This window comes from Otolemur garnettii, unplaced genomic scaffold (genome assembly GCF_000181295.1).
Source record: "Otolemur garnettii isolate 467f Iridium unplaced genomic scaffold, OtoGar3 scaffold00203, whole genome shotgun sequence".
Classification (NCBI taxonomy): Eukaryota; Metazoa; Chordata; class Mammalia; order Primates; family Galagidae; genus Otolemur; species Otolemur garnettii.
The window spans coordinates 2,043,607-2,064,349 of NW_003852598.1; the positions used below are offsets into that span (position 1 = coordinate 2,043,607).

At 35.0% G+C, this 20,743-nt stretch overlaps 1 protein-coding gene across 8 annotated transcripts in view; it reads left to right on the forward strand.

Annotated features, from left to right (window-relative positions):
* The window catches only part of CTNNA2 (catenin alpha 2), a 1,095,877-nt gene that overhangs the window by 1,052,453 nt on the left and 22,681 nt on the right, over positions 1-20,743 (forward strand). For 4 of the 8 annotated variants that reach the window (XM_003801234.2, XM_023507760.1, XM_023507759.1 and 1 more), the window contains 2 exons: positions 3,080-3,185; positions 6,734-6,868. In XM_003801234.2, the coding sequence (XP_003801282.1) occupies positions 3,080-3,185; positions 6,734-6,868 (241 nt within the window). Of the gene's footprint in view, positions 1-3,079; positions 3,186-6,733; positions 6,869-16,456; positions 16,601-20,743 lie in introns of all 8 variants that reach the window. The other 4 variants (XM_012812356.1, XM_023507758.1, XM_023507761.1 and 1 more) reach the window with 2 other exon arrangements.

A 20,743-nucleotide genomic window follows, 5' to 3' on the forward strand; every position in this document is an offset into this window, starting at 1 on the left:
TTTTGCAGCATTGGCTGATTTCCATAGAGTAAATAGTTTCATTGTTGCAGATTTTAAGCTACTGACATGTCAACTGACTCTCATCATATTCCTGAAAATTTAACAATCAACCCTTGTAAATATGACCCTATTCCAGCACTGAAGTGCCACTACCTGGGTTCTTCTTCCCGTTTTTTAAGTGAATAGTTTACTGCCTAAGTCACCACCTTTAAATAGTTTTATCTGACTTGCTTCTAACAATATCAATATTATGTTGCCAAATGGAATTCTTTTTGATTTTTTTCTTTCTTAAATTCCGTAAGAGTTTAAATAGCACTGGAATTTATCTTTTCTTTAAACATTTAGTTGATACCCATAAGAAACTACCTGAATTTACTTTCTTTTTTCTTTTTCTTTGGTTCTTTCTGACAGCTTTATATCTTCTGTGGAAATCAGACTATTGAGGTTTTTCTGAATCTTCTTTCTGGTCAGGTTTAGTAAATTGTATTTTCCTAGAAAGTTATTTCATCTGCATTTTCAAATTTATTTACATATATTTGAGGGCAGTAGCTTTGTATATTCTGTTTTCTAAGGTTATTACACTCTTTTTTACTTTTGGATATTTTTTCTCCTGTTTTTTCTTGGTAGCAATTCCAAATATACTTTCCACATCAGTTTCGCCTTCTTTTTGTTTTGAAGCCATTTTAGGATTTATTTATTATTTTCAGGGTTTTATGTTTTCTGACTCATTGATCTTGCCATTTTATCAGTTTTTTCCTACTACTTTCTAAATTCTTGAGGCAGATTCTTAATTGGCATTTTTGTTATTTTTTGCATATCATGTAGTTAAGGCTATTTGTTTTTCTCTAAGCATATTACTCAAGCTGTTCTCCCTAAGAATGAAGCATCTTTAGGAAAATGAGTATTAAATCACAATTTAGGACCTATAGGTTTTGGTCATGTTTCTCATTCTGGGTGGGCAGTATCATTTAAGCATCTCCCTTATTCTTCCTTCTTGGGTTTCAATTTCCCCTAACTAGAAAATGAGGAAACATTTGCATCCTAATTTTGTGAAATATACCTTCACATCTAGCTACCAACTCTAAGAATTTGAATTGGGTGTACGGTATGCACTCTTAATAGTCTCAAACCATTTTCTCCATAGCAATATACTAATGCGTCTATGAACTTGAGTCCCATTGCAGTCAGAGAGGCGTGTTTTACTTCATTGTTTGGCTACAGGTGAGAACCTGAACCCCAAGCAAATTCAGGGTCTATGTAGACACAATTTATTAACTGAGCACATTTTTGTCAAAAACAATCAGCTGTTGAAAATTACTGTGTAATGTTCATGAAAAAGTATTTTCTGAAATCCTTTGAAACTCCTGAAATAAACCCGGATGATCATTAGCAATGAAAAATCAGGCCGAGTGCAGCTCTTAATGAACGGGTTAAGATGAAGTTCCAACATATATTGTGTGAGAATAAAACTGTAGAAAATAGATTTTCTAAGGGCTGGAAGTTACAGAGAAATAAATAATGAGAACATTATTAAACACTGACAGATCTGCAAAGAAGCTTTCCTTAAAAATAAAACAAATAAAAAACAACAAAAAGAAAAAAATTCATACAGAGATAATTAAAAACAAAAAGGAAAAATTTGTAAGGTAATGCCAGATTGTCATTGATCAAATCTATAACTCCTCTATGTTACATAAAATTCACATGTAAAATTATTGCTATTTTAAACTCTAAATAGCACCTGAAAATTAACGTGCTTTGTGGAAGAGTTAATGTCATGACAGCAAAATGAAATATCTTAAGTTTTGAGTCTCCCTATGGATATATTTAAATATTAACGTGGACCGTATATTTTACTTTTAGCTACTAATATAAAAAAAGCTAGGCAGGAAATTAGGAATGAAACAGAACAAAATGTTTTTCATTTACATTTATTTACTGAAAGACATTTTCCATTTTTCATTTTATGAAATGGTATTATATAACTATGGTGATTATTGCCTGCTCTGTAAAACTCTTCTACCGTGATCTAAATAAATGCCTTCAGAGTAGTTTTTCCTCTGCATCTCACGCGTTTCTAACTATAGGCATGTAATAGGATAGCCTTAAAAAAAGCATTGATTTTGAGATGCATATAAGGAGACCAGGATAACTAACAATGCTAAAAAATAAGGATAAACATTTTCTTTGCTATTCTCCCAAGAAAAGGAAAATAAAAGTTATACTACAGCTGTATTTTATTTAAAGATTTAGTATGCAGCATAATTTTCTTTTCCTTGAAAATATTTTAAAAACATACAATATTAAGCAGTTCACCTAATTGCAAACCTTATGTGAAAATATTGGGGTTATTGTTTAGAAGTAGAAAGACATTTACTGTCATGGGTTTTGTAGAAACCTCCATAAATCACTGTAGGAAGCATACAAGCTAATAAAGTTCTGAAACTTCTAAATTCCAGGCAAACAGTTCCAGTTATATTCCCTGAAGAGAGAATCTCTTCTCAAAGTGCCATACGGGACCTAAAAATTAAATAATACAAATATTCTAGACATGGTATAGAAGACAATGCATGTGTGTTAGTTTTGGCTAGACTCCACTTAAAATTTAGAGTGTTTCGCTTATGACCTATATATGATTAGATAATCGATAATTTTTGGCCTATTTTATTCCTTTCTAACATTAGAATGATGATATCCACTTATTGTTATTATCGCCAAGACCAAACGAGGCAGTATGTTTAATAGCACTCAATACATGTAAGCATTTATAAAATTAATTTCCCTTGCTCTTGTGGTAACCATCTTTTGTAATCAACCACTATTTTAAAAATGGAAATTAACATAAAGGATAAAACCATGTGCATGCACATCCAAATATGGAAAAATATTCCCCAAAATGAATGGAAGCAAAGTGGGCTATTAACATAGAAATTGAAATCAAGCAAGAAACCTTTCCAAATTCCAACATGGCCAACACCATATCAAATACAAAACCAGACTCCTAGACAAAGGGGATATGTGGTTTGTGTGTTTCCTGTCATTAAGTGGATTTCTGATTATGTCATATATATCGTTTCAGAGGCAAAGGCCCATTGAAAAATACATCTGATGTCATTAATGCTGCCAAGAAAATTGCCGAAGCAGGTTCTCGAATGGACAAATTAGCCCGAGCTGTGGCTGATCAGGTAACATAAGAGGAAGAGTGGGCACGAGCTGGGTGGAATTGTTAATTAGCACTTGGGATCTGTAATGAGTTTTATGCACCCTATAAAATGCTTCTGAAAAATTAATTGCAGAGAATCACTAATATTGTACACATTGGCCTTTGATTTTGCTGAGACAGAGCTGATGGCAAAGGTGGATTCAGCTCAGGAGACAACCAAAATTCTTAGAGAAATAAGAGCACTTACTTCGTAAAAGGTATTAGCCCCCACAAAGGTATGGATTGCCCCAGCCACCCCCAGTCAGACTGTCAATTAAACTGCCTAATGGAAGAAAAAAGAAAGCATAATTTTTTTTTTTTTTTTATTGTTGGACCCTTGGTTTAAAAATCATCTTTTCTGAGAGCCCTAACTAAAGCCTGTTTTTGTTTACTCCATGGTGCTTACCATATTTTTAAAAATATTTTTTATTTATTGTTTTACTTTTTTTTTTTGGCTCCCCTCCCCTACCCAGGAAATTTTTGATTTCATATTTTGTTAACTGATGGAATGAGTTAATAAAGGCAGAAAAAGAGCAATGTGCCCCAGTGGGCTGGGAACTGGTTAGCAGAGCTTTAGAGGAGTGAGGGATCAAGTAGGATCGTCCATGTAAGAAGTGGAGGGAAGGATTCAACCAGGACTAGACGAAGGACTGAGAGTAGGGAGTCAGAACACGTGGAGATGGAGTGGTGGAGACGGAGATTCAGGAATCTCAGAGAACATCAAGCTTTTAAATGTGGTAGTAAGAAAGCAGAAGTTTACTTCTTATTGTTTAATATGGACCCTACTCTAATGATGCTTTTTAGAATTCCTAAAAATTTATGTTCTAACATAAATGAGATTAATCCACATGATGAGAAATCTTCAGATTTCAACTTTATTTTTCCGAGTCTCAAAGGTATCAGAAGGAAGTGAAATTCTTGAACCTATCTCTTGTCTGTTAGGACACCCAAGTGGGATACACATTAAAAAGTTCTCAACATCACCCCGAATGTTTGATTTTCACATTTTTCATTTTATTGGCTTTAATTAGAACTTTAATATCCTGTTCTGGTTTCTTATTGCACTCTTTCTTTGTAAGAGTACTTTAGGTAACAGACATTTCCAAAAAAATGATGAATATCCCTTTATGGAATATAACTTAAGATATAAGGAAAGTTTGTGAAATAAAAATACTAGATATACTATTATATCTATGGAAACACTATTGTAAACACAAGAGTGCTTTATAGATGACAATACAATTATGTTCTCTGGAGATACTGAAAGAGACAAGATGGCTTCCTCCTTTGCCGCTGGCCTTATCTCCTTTGTTTTTTGATTGTTTGTGTTCCTTTATAAACTCCCCTCCCTGTTCTTTAGTATTAGGGTTGCTTCTCTAGGTACTTGTCACCTTCAACATCCCAGGCTCTACTTGTCAATATGTTTTGGCTTCTTAGGTTCAATAGTTTTGGTTAAGACTCTTACTTTGATTTTACATTTTAGGGCCTTTATTTCCAACAATTATGACCATGAAGTATACCCCCAAACAGTTCTGATGTTGTATTTGTGTGACACATACAAATACACCCAGATCCTAGGATTTTAGATTTGTTTTGAGATTAAGTAACAGTGTATTTAAACACTGTTCAGTGCCATAAACAGATGCAGTTTAAACCTAACCTTTGTTGCATTCTTTCTGTCATTAGCCATAAAATAACTTGGTGATTTTTGCTAATGTTTTCTCTGGAATAGGATATTTCTTTATCTAATACAGCACCTATTTCCACACTATAGAAGTTATTATTATTGTTTATTTTGATCCATCGTGCATTTTTATGTGTCTTTTAACTGCTTCAGTTTAAGTAATAGAATAGAATGCGCCTTACAAAGAAGTGGATTGGTTACATTTATTTTGCCTGAAAATATTTTTATGAAGATTAGAGATATGCATGCAATATAAACTTTTTACGGACTGTTGCATTTTTAATTAGTGTTCCGTTGAGATAGAACTCTCACTTTAATTTGCTGCAAGGTATTTGTATGGGAAGCCTTGCCAGCCCTCTGGGGAGATATCATTTTAAAGTTAATTCCTTTCACTATATGGGTCTCTGGGGTAAGATAAATATTACAGTATTAAGTACTTGTGGGAAGCTAAAAACAGTCACTGTGGGATTCTTTCTTGATAAGCATAGTTAGTGGGGAAAAAATACAACCATGGTAAAGTGTTATGTATTAAAAAATTCCCCTTTATTGTTTGTTGAAAAAATGGTTATGTAAAACCACTGGCTTCGAAGTCTTGATAAAAGAAATTTCCTTTGTTGAACTTGAAGGTAACTTACCTCAGAGTCTTTCTCCCATCCTCTGATGCTAAGTAACATACTTCAGTTTAAACTGTAGGGACTCATATCTTATACTATTCCAACAAAGATCTGGGTTTTATATGTCCTTTACAAGTGCCAAATTGAGCCAGAACAATTAAATGTCCTGGAAACAGCTCAAGCTGAACCTTTGATAGCAATAGAAGTACACAGGTATTGCAATTAGTGCATAGCCATGGGCATCGAAGCCCCAGAGATGTTTTAGGGAGTCACATAAATGTCTATGGAAGTGTTTAGCTAAACTCTGTGGTACTTAAGAGATATCTAGCCCCTTCAATCACAATAAGAATTCAGACTGCTTAGCCAGATTTGACTCTGGTTCATCGATCAAAGGGCTCTGTTGTTATTCTTATGAATGTATTTCAACTGGCTTTAAATTCATTTTATAAATCAATTTTTCTTATAGTGGTCATAAACCATTTTAGAGTATCTCACTTAAAGGAAGTTTATTATGTTGCTAAAATCTTGATAAATATGAAAATCAAAAAGGTATGAGAGATTTTCTTTAGCAAATGATGCTTTTCTTAAAAATAAACACTCAAAGAACTCAAGGAAACAAATTTTTTTTTTTCCTGAACTAAGTGGATTGGAACTCTCACTTTGAAGGCTATGTCAACCAAGTTGGACGAAGGTATTTCAAATTGTGTATGGAAACAGCACACTGTATCCCATGATAGTATTAATGTACACAGCTATGAGTTAATAAAAAGAAAATAAACAACCTAATGCTGAATTGTAGCTGGAAAAAAAAAATCAAGAAAGAGTTTGTCACACAGAGTTTTTTATTTCCAGCCTCCTTTGTTTTGTTCCTTTGACTTAAGATAACTTTACATATAGTAAAATTTGAAAATAACTAGAAAGAAAATTGTGAAATATTTAGTTTTCTTTAGAGTTTAAAAGACAACATAAAAAATATAAACATATACAGAAGTCCCAGTGAGACTTTCTGAAAGATCTCCAGTATTGTCTTTATAAAATTTTATCCAAACTAGAGCTAACTATTCCAAACTACTGGCTGTGGCCTTTCTAAAATGCTCCATGAAGAAGTTATATTAAGTGAATGTAATTAAGCCATGTGACACTGAAACCTTTTCTTCCCACAGCTTTTATATAGCAAGTGTTAGGAACTGCAGAGAACTTACTAATTGAGATTGTTCTTTTAATGTTTTATAGTGCCCTGATTCAGCATGTAAGCAGGATTTATTAGCCTACCTTCAGCGAATTGCCTTGTATTGCCATCAGCTTAACATCTGCAGCAAGGTGAAGGCAGAAGTACAGAATCTGGGAGGAGAGCTCATTGTGTCAGGGGTAAGCCGGGACTTGGGCTTCACCGTGTAAAATACCCACTGTTGTACTTCCAAGGCAAGCATTCTTGGCAACAGTACTGCTAAAAACACCAAACTACAGTGATTCATAGGGAGGGTTTTTTTTTTTTTTAAATAAATGTTATCACCATTATTCCAGACCTTACAATAGCTCACAAAGAGCAATTTGATTTTCCAATTACCCTGTGTTTATACTAGCCTTGTAAAATCTCCATTCTTCACAAGAAAACTAATTTCATAGTCTGGAAACTCATTGCCAAGCTGTGACTATTATAATTATCTGGGGCTTTTGTATATTTACTCATTGTGAGTCTACTTCCCTTTGTTAGTCCTAGTAATTTTCATTCTCTGTTCAGGAGCCAACCTCTCTATGTGTGGATGTGTTCACATGCTAGAGATGATGAAAACGATAGGAATATATTCATCAGGTTCCAATGCATACTAGGTTATCAGTAACCCTTGAAAGCTAGATGTTTGAATTTAATACAGGTTGACGTGCTGTGGCCAGAAACTAACATAGTTGTCAAAACACTAACAATTATATATTCTTTGCTTGAACACTCAGTGTTTCTTTTCTCATGAAAATATAATTATCTAGTTCATGTTCACCAAATGCATAGAAGTACGTCAATGATTATTTAGAAGAATCATAATTTCTTGGCAAGATTTCCAAATATATGTGTTGAGGTTCTTCACCTTGGCTGCTTCTCCTCCCTCAGCCCCTTTCTCTCAGTACCGGGTGCCATTTGTCATAAATTATTTGCAAGTTCAGAGGTGTGGTTCTGCCACCTTAGTTCTTTTCCCAGCCAGCCATGATGCTGCCACTTTATAGAATTACCAGGCATTTAATATTTCCAACACAGTGAATGCCTTGTGAAAATCAGACTGGTTATGAAGCATAACTCTTCCTGGAGCTGTTTTTGGAAATTCAGACCGTTTGATCATTTGGTAAAAATATGTGAAAAAGTCATTCTTGAACCCAAACGTTTTAGTTTTTATATTGATTGACTTGCAGAACACGTGGCTGGGAAAAGAGCTGACTTGGCTTGCATGGAGACATCGTCTGGAAAACCTGTTCCATGCAGTCCCACCTAGAGCCCAATAAATTGGCTATTTTATGCCTCTTCCCAAAGCACAGTCACTTCTTTGCATTCCCAAAGTGATCCTGCTTCAACATTCTTCAGCAACCAAGAGCAATCTGTCTTGCAGTGTGTCCTTTCTGCCAAGCTGGTGATTACTAAGATTCTCTCACCAAGAAGTGATCAACTCATTGCATTTCCCTTGCTTCCTTTCTTATCTTCAGCCTTGATGGTATAGTTTTCCATACCACTCAGCTTTCATGTCCATCTGTATATAGCCCCTGTGACACTAAGTGCTTTTTGTTCGGCTTGCCTTGTGTGCTTTCGTTTGTTACTTTCTAAATCTTATTATTTACATGGATGCGCAAAGCATCTTTGTGGCTCTCAGACTCCACGACCTCATCTGGGTGGTTTTTCCTGGCAGAGCCGCTCTCCATCATCTTCTCGGTACCCATCACTCATCACTGCCTCCAGAGCTCATCTTCATTGTCTTTCCTCATTTAGATGTAGTCCGAACCATCACTGGCTTTTATCACTTGCACTGTTGGCTTTTGCAGAGTTGTTTGAGATTGGGAACACCATCAAGAAGCCTATTTCCTTCTTTTTGAGCCTTATTGGCAGAGTCCTTGCATGGGAGAAGGCTTCTTTTAGAGGAATGATGTACAACGTTATAATAATTCTGAGGCAAATGCATTATAAAAGTTTGCTACACATTGCTCAGTCATGAGCCTGCTCTTGGCTTTCTCATGATTTTTTCCAAGCTCGATTGCTGTTTGGTGCCATACCTACACCTGTATCTGCTGTCTTTGCCACTTCTGCCTCCATCTTACTCTTCATCATCCTTCACTGATGGCTAATGGAGAAAAAAAAAGGGATATGCTTACTGTGCAAAATAGCCACAAATGATTGCCTTCAAAGTTCTAAAAGAGTCAAGATTGTGAGACCCCATACACAAAAACTTTCAATGATTTTGCCAAGAAAGTTGCACCCATTCATTTTGTGGTCCGGCACGACAAAGTTGCTATCGTTTTTCAGGAGAAGCCATTGTAGTTTAAAAGTGCAATCAGAAAAGAAATACTTGAATCTTCTTTCTTTTTTACCTGTGTGTTTATATACATGGGATTCAAACTGTGGCTTCTCTGAAATATATGAAAGCCCCTAGGAAAGTTCTATTTGTTAGAAATCAAAGTGTCCTCCAAAACAGAAGAGATTTGGACAGATTATTTCCCTTTTGCCTAGAAAAATGATTTTGATTTCCAAACCAGAAAGCCATGCTTTTTAAGTCTTTTGCTGGCATGATGACCTTACGTTAAACAAAATGCACAATTATGTACCATGTCAGCCTGTGTATGTTTTACGTGATTCTATGTGTATGAACTGAAAAAGGCCTCTTGTGATATGTCTGCTTTTGGCTTGAGAGGTGGGGAAGGAAAACTCAACACATTGTGAAGCACAGTGGATTCAAGAGCTCTCCACAACTCATGATGGGGAACTAGAGAAATATAACAGTCCAAAATATGAATCCGTGTTCACTATTCTCACAAACACTGTCTAAGAAGCACTGTAGTTTTCCGACTGAATAATCCATTTGGTTAAGTCATTGGCTTAAATTTCTCTCAACAGCCTGAAGGTACCATTCTCACTACATCTTAAAGTACAGGATGCCTTTGTGGAGCTGATTCAGTTCAATCTCGGTACTAGGGGAGTAATGGGAAAGAAAAAATAATTAACTAATGGGATGATAGACGTGTTAAAGTGAAAATGAAGGAAACTGAGTTTCCGAGGATTAAACAGCCAGTTAGTCTGTAAACTGCCTTTGTTTGCTTAGTTAATATTTACTTCTCTAAAATCTTCAGCCAGTTCATATGCTTTTTGAGAAAAGGCATATTGAAGAAAGAAAAGAAAAAGAAGGGGGAGGTGAGAAGAAAAGGAATGAAGGCCGATGAGGAAGTTAACTGTAGCGTCTCCGAAATGAGTTTAGGTCATGCTCATTAAATGTGATGGGATTATGAGAGAAAAGCTGAGCCCAGTTATTTTTCTTAAAGCATATAAATACTACTTTGAATACAAATAAGTTCCAGTGGTGTCATAAGGAAATTATCTGTATATTTAATTATTATGGTTTTGACTAATTTTTATTTGCTAGGTTTCAAAGGATTTAATAGACACTTTTAAAGTTAGAATGGAGATGTACACGTGGATCTGGAAAAATAATTATTTCATGAACTTCGATATTTTTAGCTCCCCAAAGATTTATACTTTGTGTATTATTCTGAACAATATTAGAAACACTAACATAGGATTTGATAATTCTGGATACTTAACAGCAAGCATTCTCATAAAATGGATAACATCCATCTAAAATGGTATTCAAATGAGTTGTACCTGACACTGGGCACATAGAAAAGACTTTTCTTAATTTAAAAAAAGTTGGAGTGTCAAGATATGGATATAGTAAGATAAAATAAACATAAGATTAGATAAATGTGAATATTGGGGTAGCGGAGATACTTTATAAGAAAATTAAAATGGGCATTTATCCTTTATATTATAGAGTGGTAGTTGTTCTTTGCACATCCCTTATTAGTAAGATGACTGGCTGCACAATTCAATCTTCCTCCCAAAAGCCCACATCCATATTATGTGTTATGTTAGTAAAACTATAACTACATAGATTCAGATTCCTGAGTTAAGTTTTTCTTAGTTACATTTGTATCAATATAAATGGTGATTGATTTTTGCAAAACCCAAATTATACAAACTCTCAGTGGAAAATAACCCTTAAATGGTTTTATCAGTGAAAATTCTTTCCCCTGAGGATATAAAAGTAAGATGTAACCAATTCAAGACTGTTATTTTTAGAAATAGAAAAGTAATAGAAATTTTAATAAAACAAATACAAATCATCTTGAGTGCCAGCCGTTATAGGAAGCTTCATGCCTGTTGTACCATGCCCCTGCTATTCCTGAAGTCAAGGAGTCCTGTCAAAGGAGAACTGTATACTGCTCCACCCTAAGAGGTAGCCCTTCAGTTTATACTCTGCAATGGTGTAGAGTACTGTAGAATAGAAGTGACCTGCAACAGTGACCTTGTACTTGCCAATGTAATCAGCTTTGTCCATTGAAAAATAATCATTTATTCACTGAGGGAATGAAACCATTTTGTTACCTTGCTGAATTGTTTATGCATGGAATAAAAAATACTCGTGTCTCAGTGCACTCATTTTAAACTAAGAAAAGAGACTCTGTTGCGACAAAACATAGATGTGCACAAAACAATTTTTTTTTACCTAAACTGGAGATATGAACTGATCTAACCTTGATCTACTCAGTGAATGGATTTGATTGCATCATCTAAGTCTGTGGGCCAAAGAATTATTTCTATTTTAGTGTGAAGACATTATTGCTTATAAAAGTAGAAGCATTAGCCAAGTGGCTTTAAAAAGATTGTGTCTTCCCCAGAGATGTCAAGGCCATTATAATTCTCATTCAGTCAGTGAACTTTTCTTCCTTCAGGTCTTAGAAGTTTTTTCAAGTTTTGACAGCCTCTAATTAAAAGGAGGAAAGCAGAAAAATGACACCTTAATCTATTATCTGTTAATGTCTTAGATTTCAGTTCATATTTTGAGAATTATTTGGCAGCCAATTAATAGAACTACTTTGTGAACACTTGGATATTGGACACATGGGGTGGATCTGGGAAAAGGGAGCTAGTGGCACATAACAGCTGAAGTGGCTTTTTGTATCCATGGGTTCTACATGCGTGAATTCATCTAAACTTGGATTGAAGATATTTGGAGAAAGAAACAACCAAAATAACAATTCGACAATAAAAATACAAATAATGCACAATATGTGTAACTACCAATTAACATTTATATTCTAATAAGTATCATGTGTATGAAGTAACTTAGAGATGATTTAAAGCGTATAAGAGGAAATGTATAGGTTATACACAAATATTAGGTTTTTTATGTAAAGGACTTGAACTCCATAGATTTAGGTGACTGGGATCCTAAAACCAAATCCCTGCAGATACCGAGATGATCATATCTTAGGATATCTGTGAAATCTAGGCATACTTATTTTAAAGTACTGTTTTATCAAGTCCTCTCATTAGACATATCCTAATTTTGAGTATTTGTTCATCTGTGATAATCATCTTTCATCCTAAGATGTTCTTTATTTTAAATAATGTTTTAATTGTTGCTTAGAGAAGTGTCTTGGAAGTTATCCCTCCCCAAGTTTAAACCAGTTCTGGATCTGGAGAGTAAACCTAGATATATCTATTCCCTTAAATTGAACCAAATAATTATGGGAAGCCAAAGTGTTGAGTGAATGTCTTTATTTAGAAACAGTAGCTATAAATTCAGCTCCTATAAAAACTTGGATTTGTTAACTCTAGTCACAGAATAGATTATTTAGAAATGTTTATTTGAATTTTTTCTTGTGTCTACTTGGACTGTCCCCAAGAATCTTTGGAGTGAAAGCTGCTGAAGAAAAACGTTAAAATGTGAACAAGTTGATATATGAATAAGTAGCAATAAGAGGGTAGATATTAAAGTCATACATTAAAGATTATCTGGGGATTTTATTTTGGATTTTTCATACCTTCCCATTATCTTAGATGATTAAAATAAAGAGACTCCCATAGCAAAACTAGGATGTGATTTCTAAATTTAGTACTGAATTTGATAACATTTTGACAATATTTTACTAAAAATTGTGTTTTCATAAATTGCTCCTAATTTCTAGTTACTAACAATCAGGACTTCAAAGAGTTGATTTAATTTTTGTTCACAAAAGAATGTTTTCTTATTCATTAAATTGAACATTTTTGTTGTCTCCTGGCTATGTAAAAGGCACAGCAATAAATGTCGATTGAGTTGGAGAATTTAAAATCTCTATCTCTAATATCAAATAATTTGTATGAAAAGGATAATTTTTTTCCTGTCCATTGTGTTTTTATTAAACTGCATAGTCCATGTTTCTTTTTTTTCCATTTAGTTTCTCAGCTTATTGAAATGTTCAGGGTTCTTAAAGTGGTATCAGTTGATGGCTATGTCTGTGCATTCCTTGTTTTTTGGTTTCCTACGTTCGAGAAATAAGAGTGTTTAACTTACTGTCATCTACATTCTGTCTCTACAGATTATTTGGTCAAGTGCTTTCTCTAGCCTAATTTAAACGATTTATAAAATATGGCCTAGATCACAGCCCTTAAAAGAGAAATATGCAACATATTATGGCCCATGTATCTTCCAATAAGGAAGGCTTCTGCATAGTCAGTCTGTGGAGTTTTCTTCATCCAGATTTCTTTTACTGTTTCTCAACACCTTGTCTTACTTTATCTTGACTATTCATTTTCTTTCTTTGCAATAAATATATTCTAAATATTTCATCATAATTCTATTTTCTTGAAGGCAAGTACTCTTTGGACTTTTAATGATTTCTTTCATCATCAATTCTGTGTCTTATTACTTTTCTCTGAATACCTTCATCTGGGAAGATGCCTTACTGATGATGAAATTGACTGAAACTCTGGCTAGATGTTCCGCCAATCTGTACAACCTACATCTGGACCTCTTTCATCCATTTCCTTTGGCAAATCTGTTTTGCCATTGAGAAATATTCTGGGGAGGTTATAATTGACATCGTCTTCTGAAAACGATATGGTCTTTTCTGTCTGCATTTCCGTGTGAGACACCACCTTAAAACAGGATCAAAACGTGATCTCTTTATCTAGGAACTCCCAATTCAAATCCAATGTTATCAAAATTTATAGGAACCCCTCTTCAATAATAACATTTTGGTCAAGTTGCAAGACAATTTGGTCATGTCTTTCATGCTGTATTACTTTATAAATCCATCTACAGATTTGGTTTTTGTGGAATGTATACACTGTTCCACCTGACTTTTCATCCTTTGTACTAAGAAGTCAAATTATTTTTTAGCCTCAAACAAAAATCAAAATCAGCCCTATATCTCTCTGGGTAAGTTAGAATAAAATTGTAACCATTACTACCATAATTGAGTCTCCTGACTTTTGAAATCTTGTAAACATTTCCTGTCTTGTCTTGAGCTAGTCTTCCATTTATGCAGTATTATGAGAAGTATGTGGCAAATCTATATATGGAGAAGGACTTAGGTTTTGTGAATAATATCAAGAGGCTAGAGCCTAGGAACAGTTAGAAATTATCTGATCCTGCCATTGCATCCTTTGTCAAAGAAAGATTTGTTTGTTTTAATTAATACCACAACTAAAGGCATCATCACAACCAGTCATACTAAATTCACCTAAAAGGTCAGCACAGTTCACCACTTGCATCCTTTTGATGCAGCCTAGTTTTGCATTGGGTTCCTGAAGTCATGCTCCATTTCCAAAGAGACAATAAGTGATTAATAAGAAATGTCAATAGATTATAATCTAAGTTCAGTTTATTCTACTTCAGTATTTAATAAGTGTTTAACTCAATTCTTATTCTAATATGAATGTTGGGATAAGTGAAATTTCTTTGCTGGGTAGTGAAAATCCTAAGGTGTTTATTGGAAGAATGGACAATTACATCATTAATTTTTAATTTTCTAATGAGAGGTGAAACGACCCAAATAAATTTCTAATAACTATTTGAGAAATAGTAAATGAGTAACATATTTCCTATGATATGAAAACCCAAAGATGCCAAACTTAAAAAACTGAAAAAGATTTTTATAAATTATAAAAAATTAAGGATAAGCCAACTAGTCAATGATACATATGTGAAAATTGAGCAAAAATAAAACTTTATAGGGTTATTCATTGCAAAATTTCATACAACAAAAGCCTAAATTTGAATTTAGACATAGTTATAGAAAACAGAAATATAATAAGTAACACATCTAGAAAAATATTCGCAGAGTATCACTGCTTCCTGTAACAAGTAGAGAAAAAAATCGTATAGAAAAAAAGACCCATCTTGGTTTTTATATGCCAAATGGTATTTTTTTCTTTTCTATTGTCTTCAGTTCTTTAAAGGCATTCTTTAAATGTCTTTAGCATTTATTTTGAAGTGAAATTGGAAGTGATGTTGCCAAATTCATAATCATTTTAAATTTAGTAGCTTCTGTTTCGGAAAGCTCCAACTTTGCCAATTTTACTTAATCTTAAATTATGATTATTCTAATTTACTTATGAATTTAGTAAGCTAAGAATGACAGGTTTAGAAATGGAACTATATTGGCTGAGACTTTTTTTTAAAGCCCCAAATTAAGGATTTTTTTTGGGGGGGGTCTGGATATAGAAACAGGCTTGGGGTTTCAACCCATTTATGGCGCCATGAATTGTAAGATACTATTTTAAATTGTTAGTTTTACTAAAATATTTTATATAGGAAGAGATCATTTGATGTTTCATATATTCAAGTAGGCAAATACAAATCTGACTTTTCCATGCATAGTTTCAGGACCTGCCTGCTCTTTAATATCATCTATTATTTTGTTTTGGCTTAATACTCAATAACTTTGAGTATTTTATATTTTTAGATTTTTATTACACCATACATTATCTCATTTCTTTGTCTGGTTTTCCATGAGAATTAGACTTAGACACTGAACGAAGCAATAGCTGCAGGAAAATTGCATGAGATTAAAATATTTGGTCCTGTTCTCACTGGGTCACATAAGCTTGACCTCTAAGAGTTACAGCAAAGGAGAGCTTATGATTATAGAAATTATGCCATTTGATTTTTTATAATTTTGAGGATGAGCTTTAAATGTTCACTTTACGTATATATTTGGTTTACACAGAAAAACTTAGTCAAGATTGTCAGGAATTTTATGGAAGGATTTTACAAAAAGATCCTAAAGGTAGAAATAGGCATTGGTTATTGGCTTATCTTTTATTTATACCCCTCACATAATCCACCTTTTGGTGCACAAAGGAAGAATAAAAAGAGTTGCAGTTGTAGCAACAATGGCTGCATTAGTCCTCCAGTGATCCCAATGAAAAAGGTAAGTATCACTTCAGTACAGTGTCATGTTCTGGCTGGATGTGCCGCAGCCCAGGGCTTGATGAAGGTCACGCAGCAGGGCGATGGAACTTCCAGGAAAGGCATCTGGGATTCCCCACATACTGTTCCAGGCTTTAAGAGCTGCAGCCCTTGCTTTCTTTCTTGGTGATCTTCAGTACTTTAAATAGGGGATTCTTCCCCTTTGAACCCTGCTACAATGGTCCTCCCACAATGCCTGACAAGGCAGGGTACTTCTTCATCCTTCTCCCAGATGGTACCTTTATCCGTTCAAGAGCCAATGAGGACGATGAGGAATCCAAATGGCTGGGCTACTTAATGTCGAGAAGGCCCACACATCTCTTTCCACACTGAATTCATTCGTATACATCTTTTTCCCAATTATCCATTCCCTCTTCCACCTCCCTAATCCCCTCCCATATAGGGTACGTTTTTTTTTTTCTCTTGCTCTCTCTCTCACGCTCTCTTTTCTGTATCTCTCGGAAATCAGACAGGAGTTCAGAGCACTTTCACTACCTTTTATGAGGTAGATTGTGATGTCATAGATGGGGGCAGGGCTAGTCAACTTTCTACCCACCTCCCAACCTGTGCTGAGGGAGCTCCGATCGGGAGTGGAAGCAGTGATTCCTCCATGGTGAGTAACGTCGCTTTTTAATATAATGTCTCTCACTGTAATCATTAATCCTGAAGGCAAAGGTGGGGGTTGGATCCCAGAGAAATGAAGATGTGTCCACTTGAGCCCTCTTTACTTACTATTAACCACCTTTGGGCAAAGGGCCTGTTTGTTCTTTACATGGGCCAGAAATTCCATAGCACAGATACACTTCCAGTTGTGATCAAAACTTGAGAAGTAAAATTATGGGATTTTCAGTCCTTTATTTGTCACTCACTCTTCCTGTTGGGACTGAAAGTTGTTGCACGTATGGAATGAATCCATTCTGTAGTCCTTTTGTGAGCTTCTCTAAGGAAGCTAGTCAGGAAGATGTATTCTTTGTTTAGAAGATTTCAGGGTCGTGGAAAATAGCTTTATTGATGTTTGCCCAGAGAATCAATGGGCTCTTCTAAAATAGTGGGGTTGAAATGTAAGGAAACATACATGTGGATTATTGCAGATGGTTTCGGTATAAACAAATGAAAGCTTTCTAATGCACTGATTAAAATGTTCATAAAATAGTAAGTCACCACTCCTGGAAGTTTAAGAGTGTAGCCTATTCAAGTTATCACATGGAAATTTGCTACCCTTTTGGGGGTTGCATGTTGTAACATTGATGCTGTTTTCTAGGGTGCCTTGGTACTTAATAGAAACCCACATGAAACAAAGAACTGCACCTTTTCACATCTTTTAATGATTAATTCTTTTATATGCCTTAGTATTTAGAAAGAAAAGATCAACTGGTGTGAGCATTTTTCTCTGCTTCTTTCCTTGTTCTCCCCTGGTTACCTATTAAAACAGATGTAAGATTTTGTATAAAAGGTCAAAGGGAGTTTATGGAGGTATTAGTTTTAGAGCAGCGGTTCTCAACCTGTGGGTTGTGCCCCTTTGGACTGTATTAAAGGTTCACGGCATTAGGAAGGTTGAGAATCACTGCTTTAGAGGATATGGGGTGGATGTTTTTAAAAGGATTTGACCATCAGAACGTGAGGCCCTTTTAACTTTTCACAGAGTGGGATGAAAGCATCCTGATGTGGATCATCAGTATTATGCAGTATGTTACGAAGGTATCATTCATTATTTCAAAGTATGCACCCTTAGTTAACTAGCCATGGTTGAACATTTGTGTTGGAGAATTGGCGTCAGCTTAAAATAAGCTTTTTCTTTCTCTAGTATGCATAAATCCCTGCCCCTTCCCAAAGCACTAGAGCTGATACCACCTTCCTCAGTATACTGGGGGTGAGAAAATTGTTTGGAAGCTATTTTCTTTTCTACATAAGATTTCTAATCTAAATAGGTGATTGTATGGTAAAGAGTTCAGGCCCAATAAGAAAAAAATAGGACCATAACCGGCCAATAGGTAGATTAGGGCACCTGTAGCAAACCTAATATTGTAATGTGACAAAGATGCCAAAGTCTTATTATCTTGGATTATCCCTCTCGAGTCTCTGACCTACCTTCTATTAAAAGTGCTCAACCCTGAAACCCAGGTAGAAGCAAATTTTGAGTGCCAGAAAATCTGATGTCTAATCATAGCTCAAGTTTTTAATGTTTTTTATCAACCCCTCATACAGCCACCAGGTAAGAAATGCTCATATGTTCAAACTCTCGGAACACAATCATCTTTAAACTTCGTGAGTGAAGAACTGGTTGTGCTGTGCGCGTGTGCAGAGCCAGAGAGTCTCTCATGGAATGCGTTGTGCATGCACCTGTTTATCTTCATGTGCATGTTTCATTTGCAGTGGTGTTCAATGTTTTGAAATCCATTTTGTATGTATTAAAATTATAATTTACAAATACATACAGATGTTGTGCTTTAAAGGAGATAGCAAAATTCAACAGAAGTTTCATTTAATTTGGGGTCCAAACACTAGAGTACTAGTCCAAGCTCTGTCACTCACAATTTATGTAACTCCAAGTAAGTTATGTAGATCTTTTGTGCCTTAGTTTTTCTCATCTGTAAAATGGTAGTAGATGATCCTAAGGTGTATTCTTATGTATCCCTTTTCTGAAAGTCAACGGTTTTATACTATATTTTTGAAGAAATGGTTTATGGGAAAACAATCAAGTAGTTGCTGAAATATAGTGTTTAATGTTGGGCATACAATTTTCAAATTGAGGGTAAAAAATAAACCCAAACTAGGTTTTAAAATATACCCTCTATCTGATATATTATTTGGTTAATTATATACGTGAAGGAGGAATTATTTTAAATGAACATAATGGGCTAAATCCAAACCACTTAGAAAGTAATGTATAAATTGACATCTGAAGAGAGGCAGAACCATAATAGGTAGTTATGTATTGATCTGGAAGACTGATGAGTTTTTTAATCCCCTACCTTCGTGTTATTTTAATTGTTTGGGATTTAAAAAGGCGTTTAGGTAATAAAGGGAGCTGGTCTCGTGGTGATTCCAACATTAAAAATTCCCTCCTCCTATGTCATATTTTAGAAAATCCCATGTGATTTGGGAAGGGTTGATGAGTAGGGAACTGGTGAGTACAAACTCTGTGCTATGGGGTAGGAAGAAGCCTAAGGCTTGGCTCCTGAATTTGAGGAGAAAGATGTGCAACCTCTTCCTGCCCAGAGGCAACTTAGAAATGAAGACTGCACATGCTTGCAGAAGCAAGAAATACCCCTGAGGCCTGGGTGGGCTGAATTGTACTAGGAGGCCCTGTGAGAAGCTGAGACTTCTAACTGCCTGTCAATAGAATGGTTTAGACTTGTGCCTTTTACACAGGAGAACTAGAAAGCAGTCCAGATCTTCCAGAGTTGCAAACAGAGCAGAAGATACCTTGGTTCAGACACCACATGTATCAAAATAAAAAATCATTACTTAGAGTTCAGCCTCATACTTTTTTCCTGAATCCTTTCCCCCTTACTCATATGCTGTCTTTACAACATGAGATACCTTTTTGGAAGAGTTGAGGAGGCTGCAAGTGAGTGAGTTGCAGTTATGATGCTCAGATATCCACAGAGAGTCATTTCCTCAGTTACACAGATGTCCCCATGATCCTTCACAGCCACAACTGTAAGAGAAATATGTAGAAGGGAATGAGGAAAAGAGGAAGAAGACTCTAGCTCTGAGACGTTCTGGTATGCGGATGAAAGTGTAAAGGGAGTATCGTTCTGGTGCTATTTCATGGACAGATTTAAAAATGTCAAATGGTGATAAAGATGTCCATAAACTCATGAGAATCCATGAAACCAGGATTATTTCATGAAGCACATGGAAGTTTCTCTGAGAAAGAATAATGTCAGACTCTCCACCCTTGAAGCCAGTGCTGATTAGTTTTAAACATTAAATAAAAGTATATATGATTATGCAACGCTCTTTCCCTTGTTCTCCTGGAAAGAGGTTATTGATTTGGGTGTGATTTACCCACATTGATAAAGAAAAGCACTTACATTTAAGAGTTTCCCTGTTGCTATAGATTCAGATGATTTGTAGTATGTACGTTGCATCATTTAGAGGAAATTCTTCTTGTATTTCTTACAATCCAAGTTCCTTACCTGTTAGTACATTGGCCTTTGTTAAATACTGGAATTCTACAAATAGAATGGCTCTATTATCTAATGCCTTCCCCAGATTGGAAGGGCTTAAGGACTTGGTTTTAGATCACCCACTAAAATGTCTCTTAATTTCCAATTGTGACATCAAAATTACCTTCTAGAATTTACTTTATCAGGAAATTACTTCCAAAGACGAAATTTGTTTAGGGCTGATGAAGTGTTATGACCAAAGGCAGTTTTACAAAGAAAAGAATTAACATTATCAGGAAAAAAGTTCGAGTATGAGTTAAATAAAATTTGCTGGAACAAAATTATAGATTGTTAAAGGAAGTTAGAGATACTACGAATATGTTTTTCTTAGGCAAACAATTTCAAGATTGGCAACTGTTCCCCTCTCGTCCCTCCAAGTATTTCTGGAGGTCATTTTAGAAATAAAAGATCAGTTAGAGCTGTAATTCAACACTTACTGAACATATAATACAGAATGTTTCTTATTCTATGAACTATGGATGCCTACAAAGAATTGGCATGGGGAACAGGTATATTAACCAGTAACTAAGACAGTTTATAACAATCACTCTAAAAATATACAAACTATATTGACATTTTTT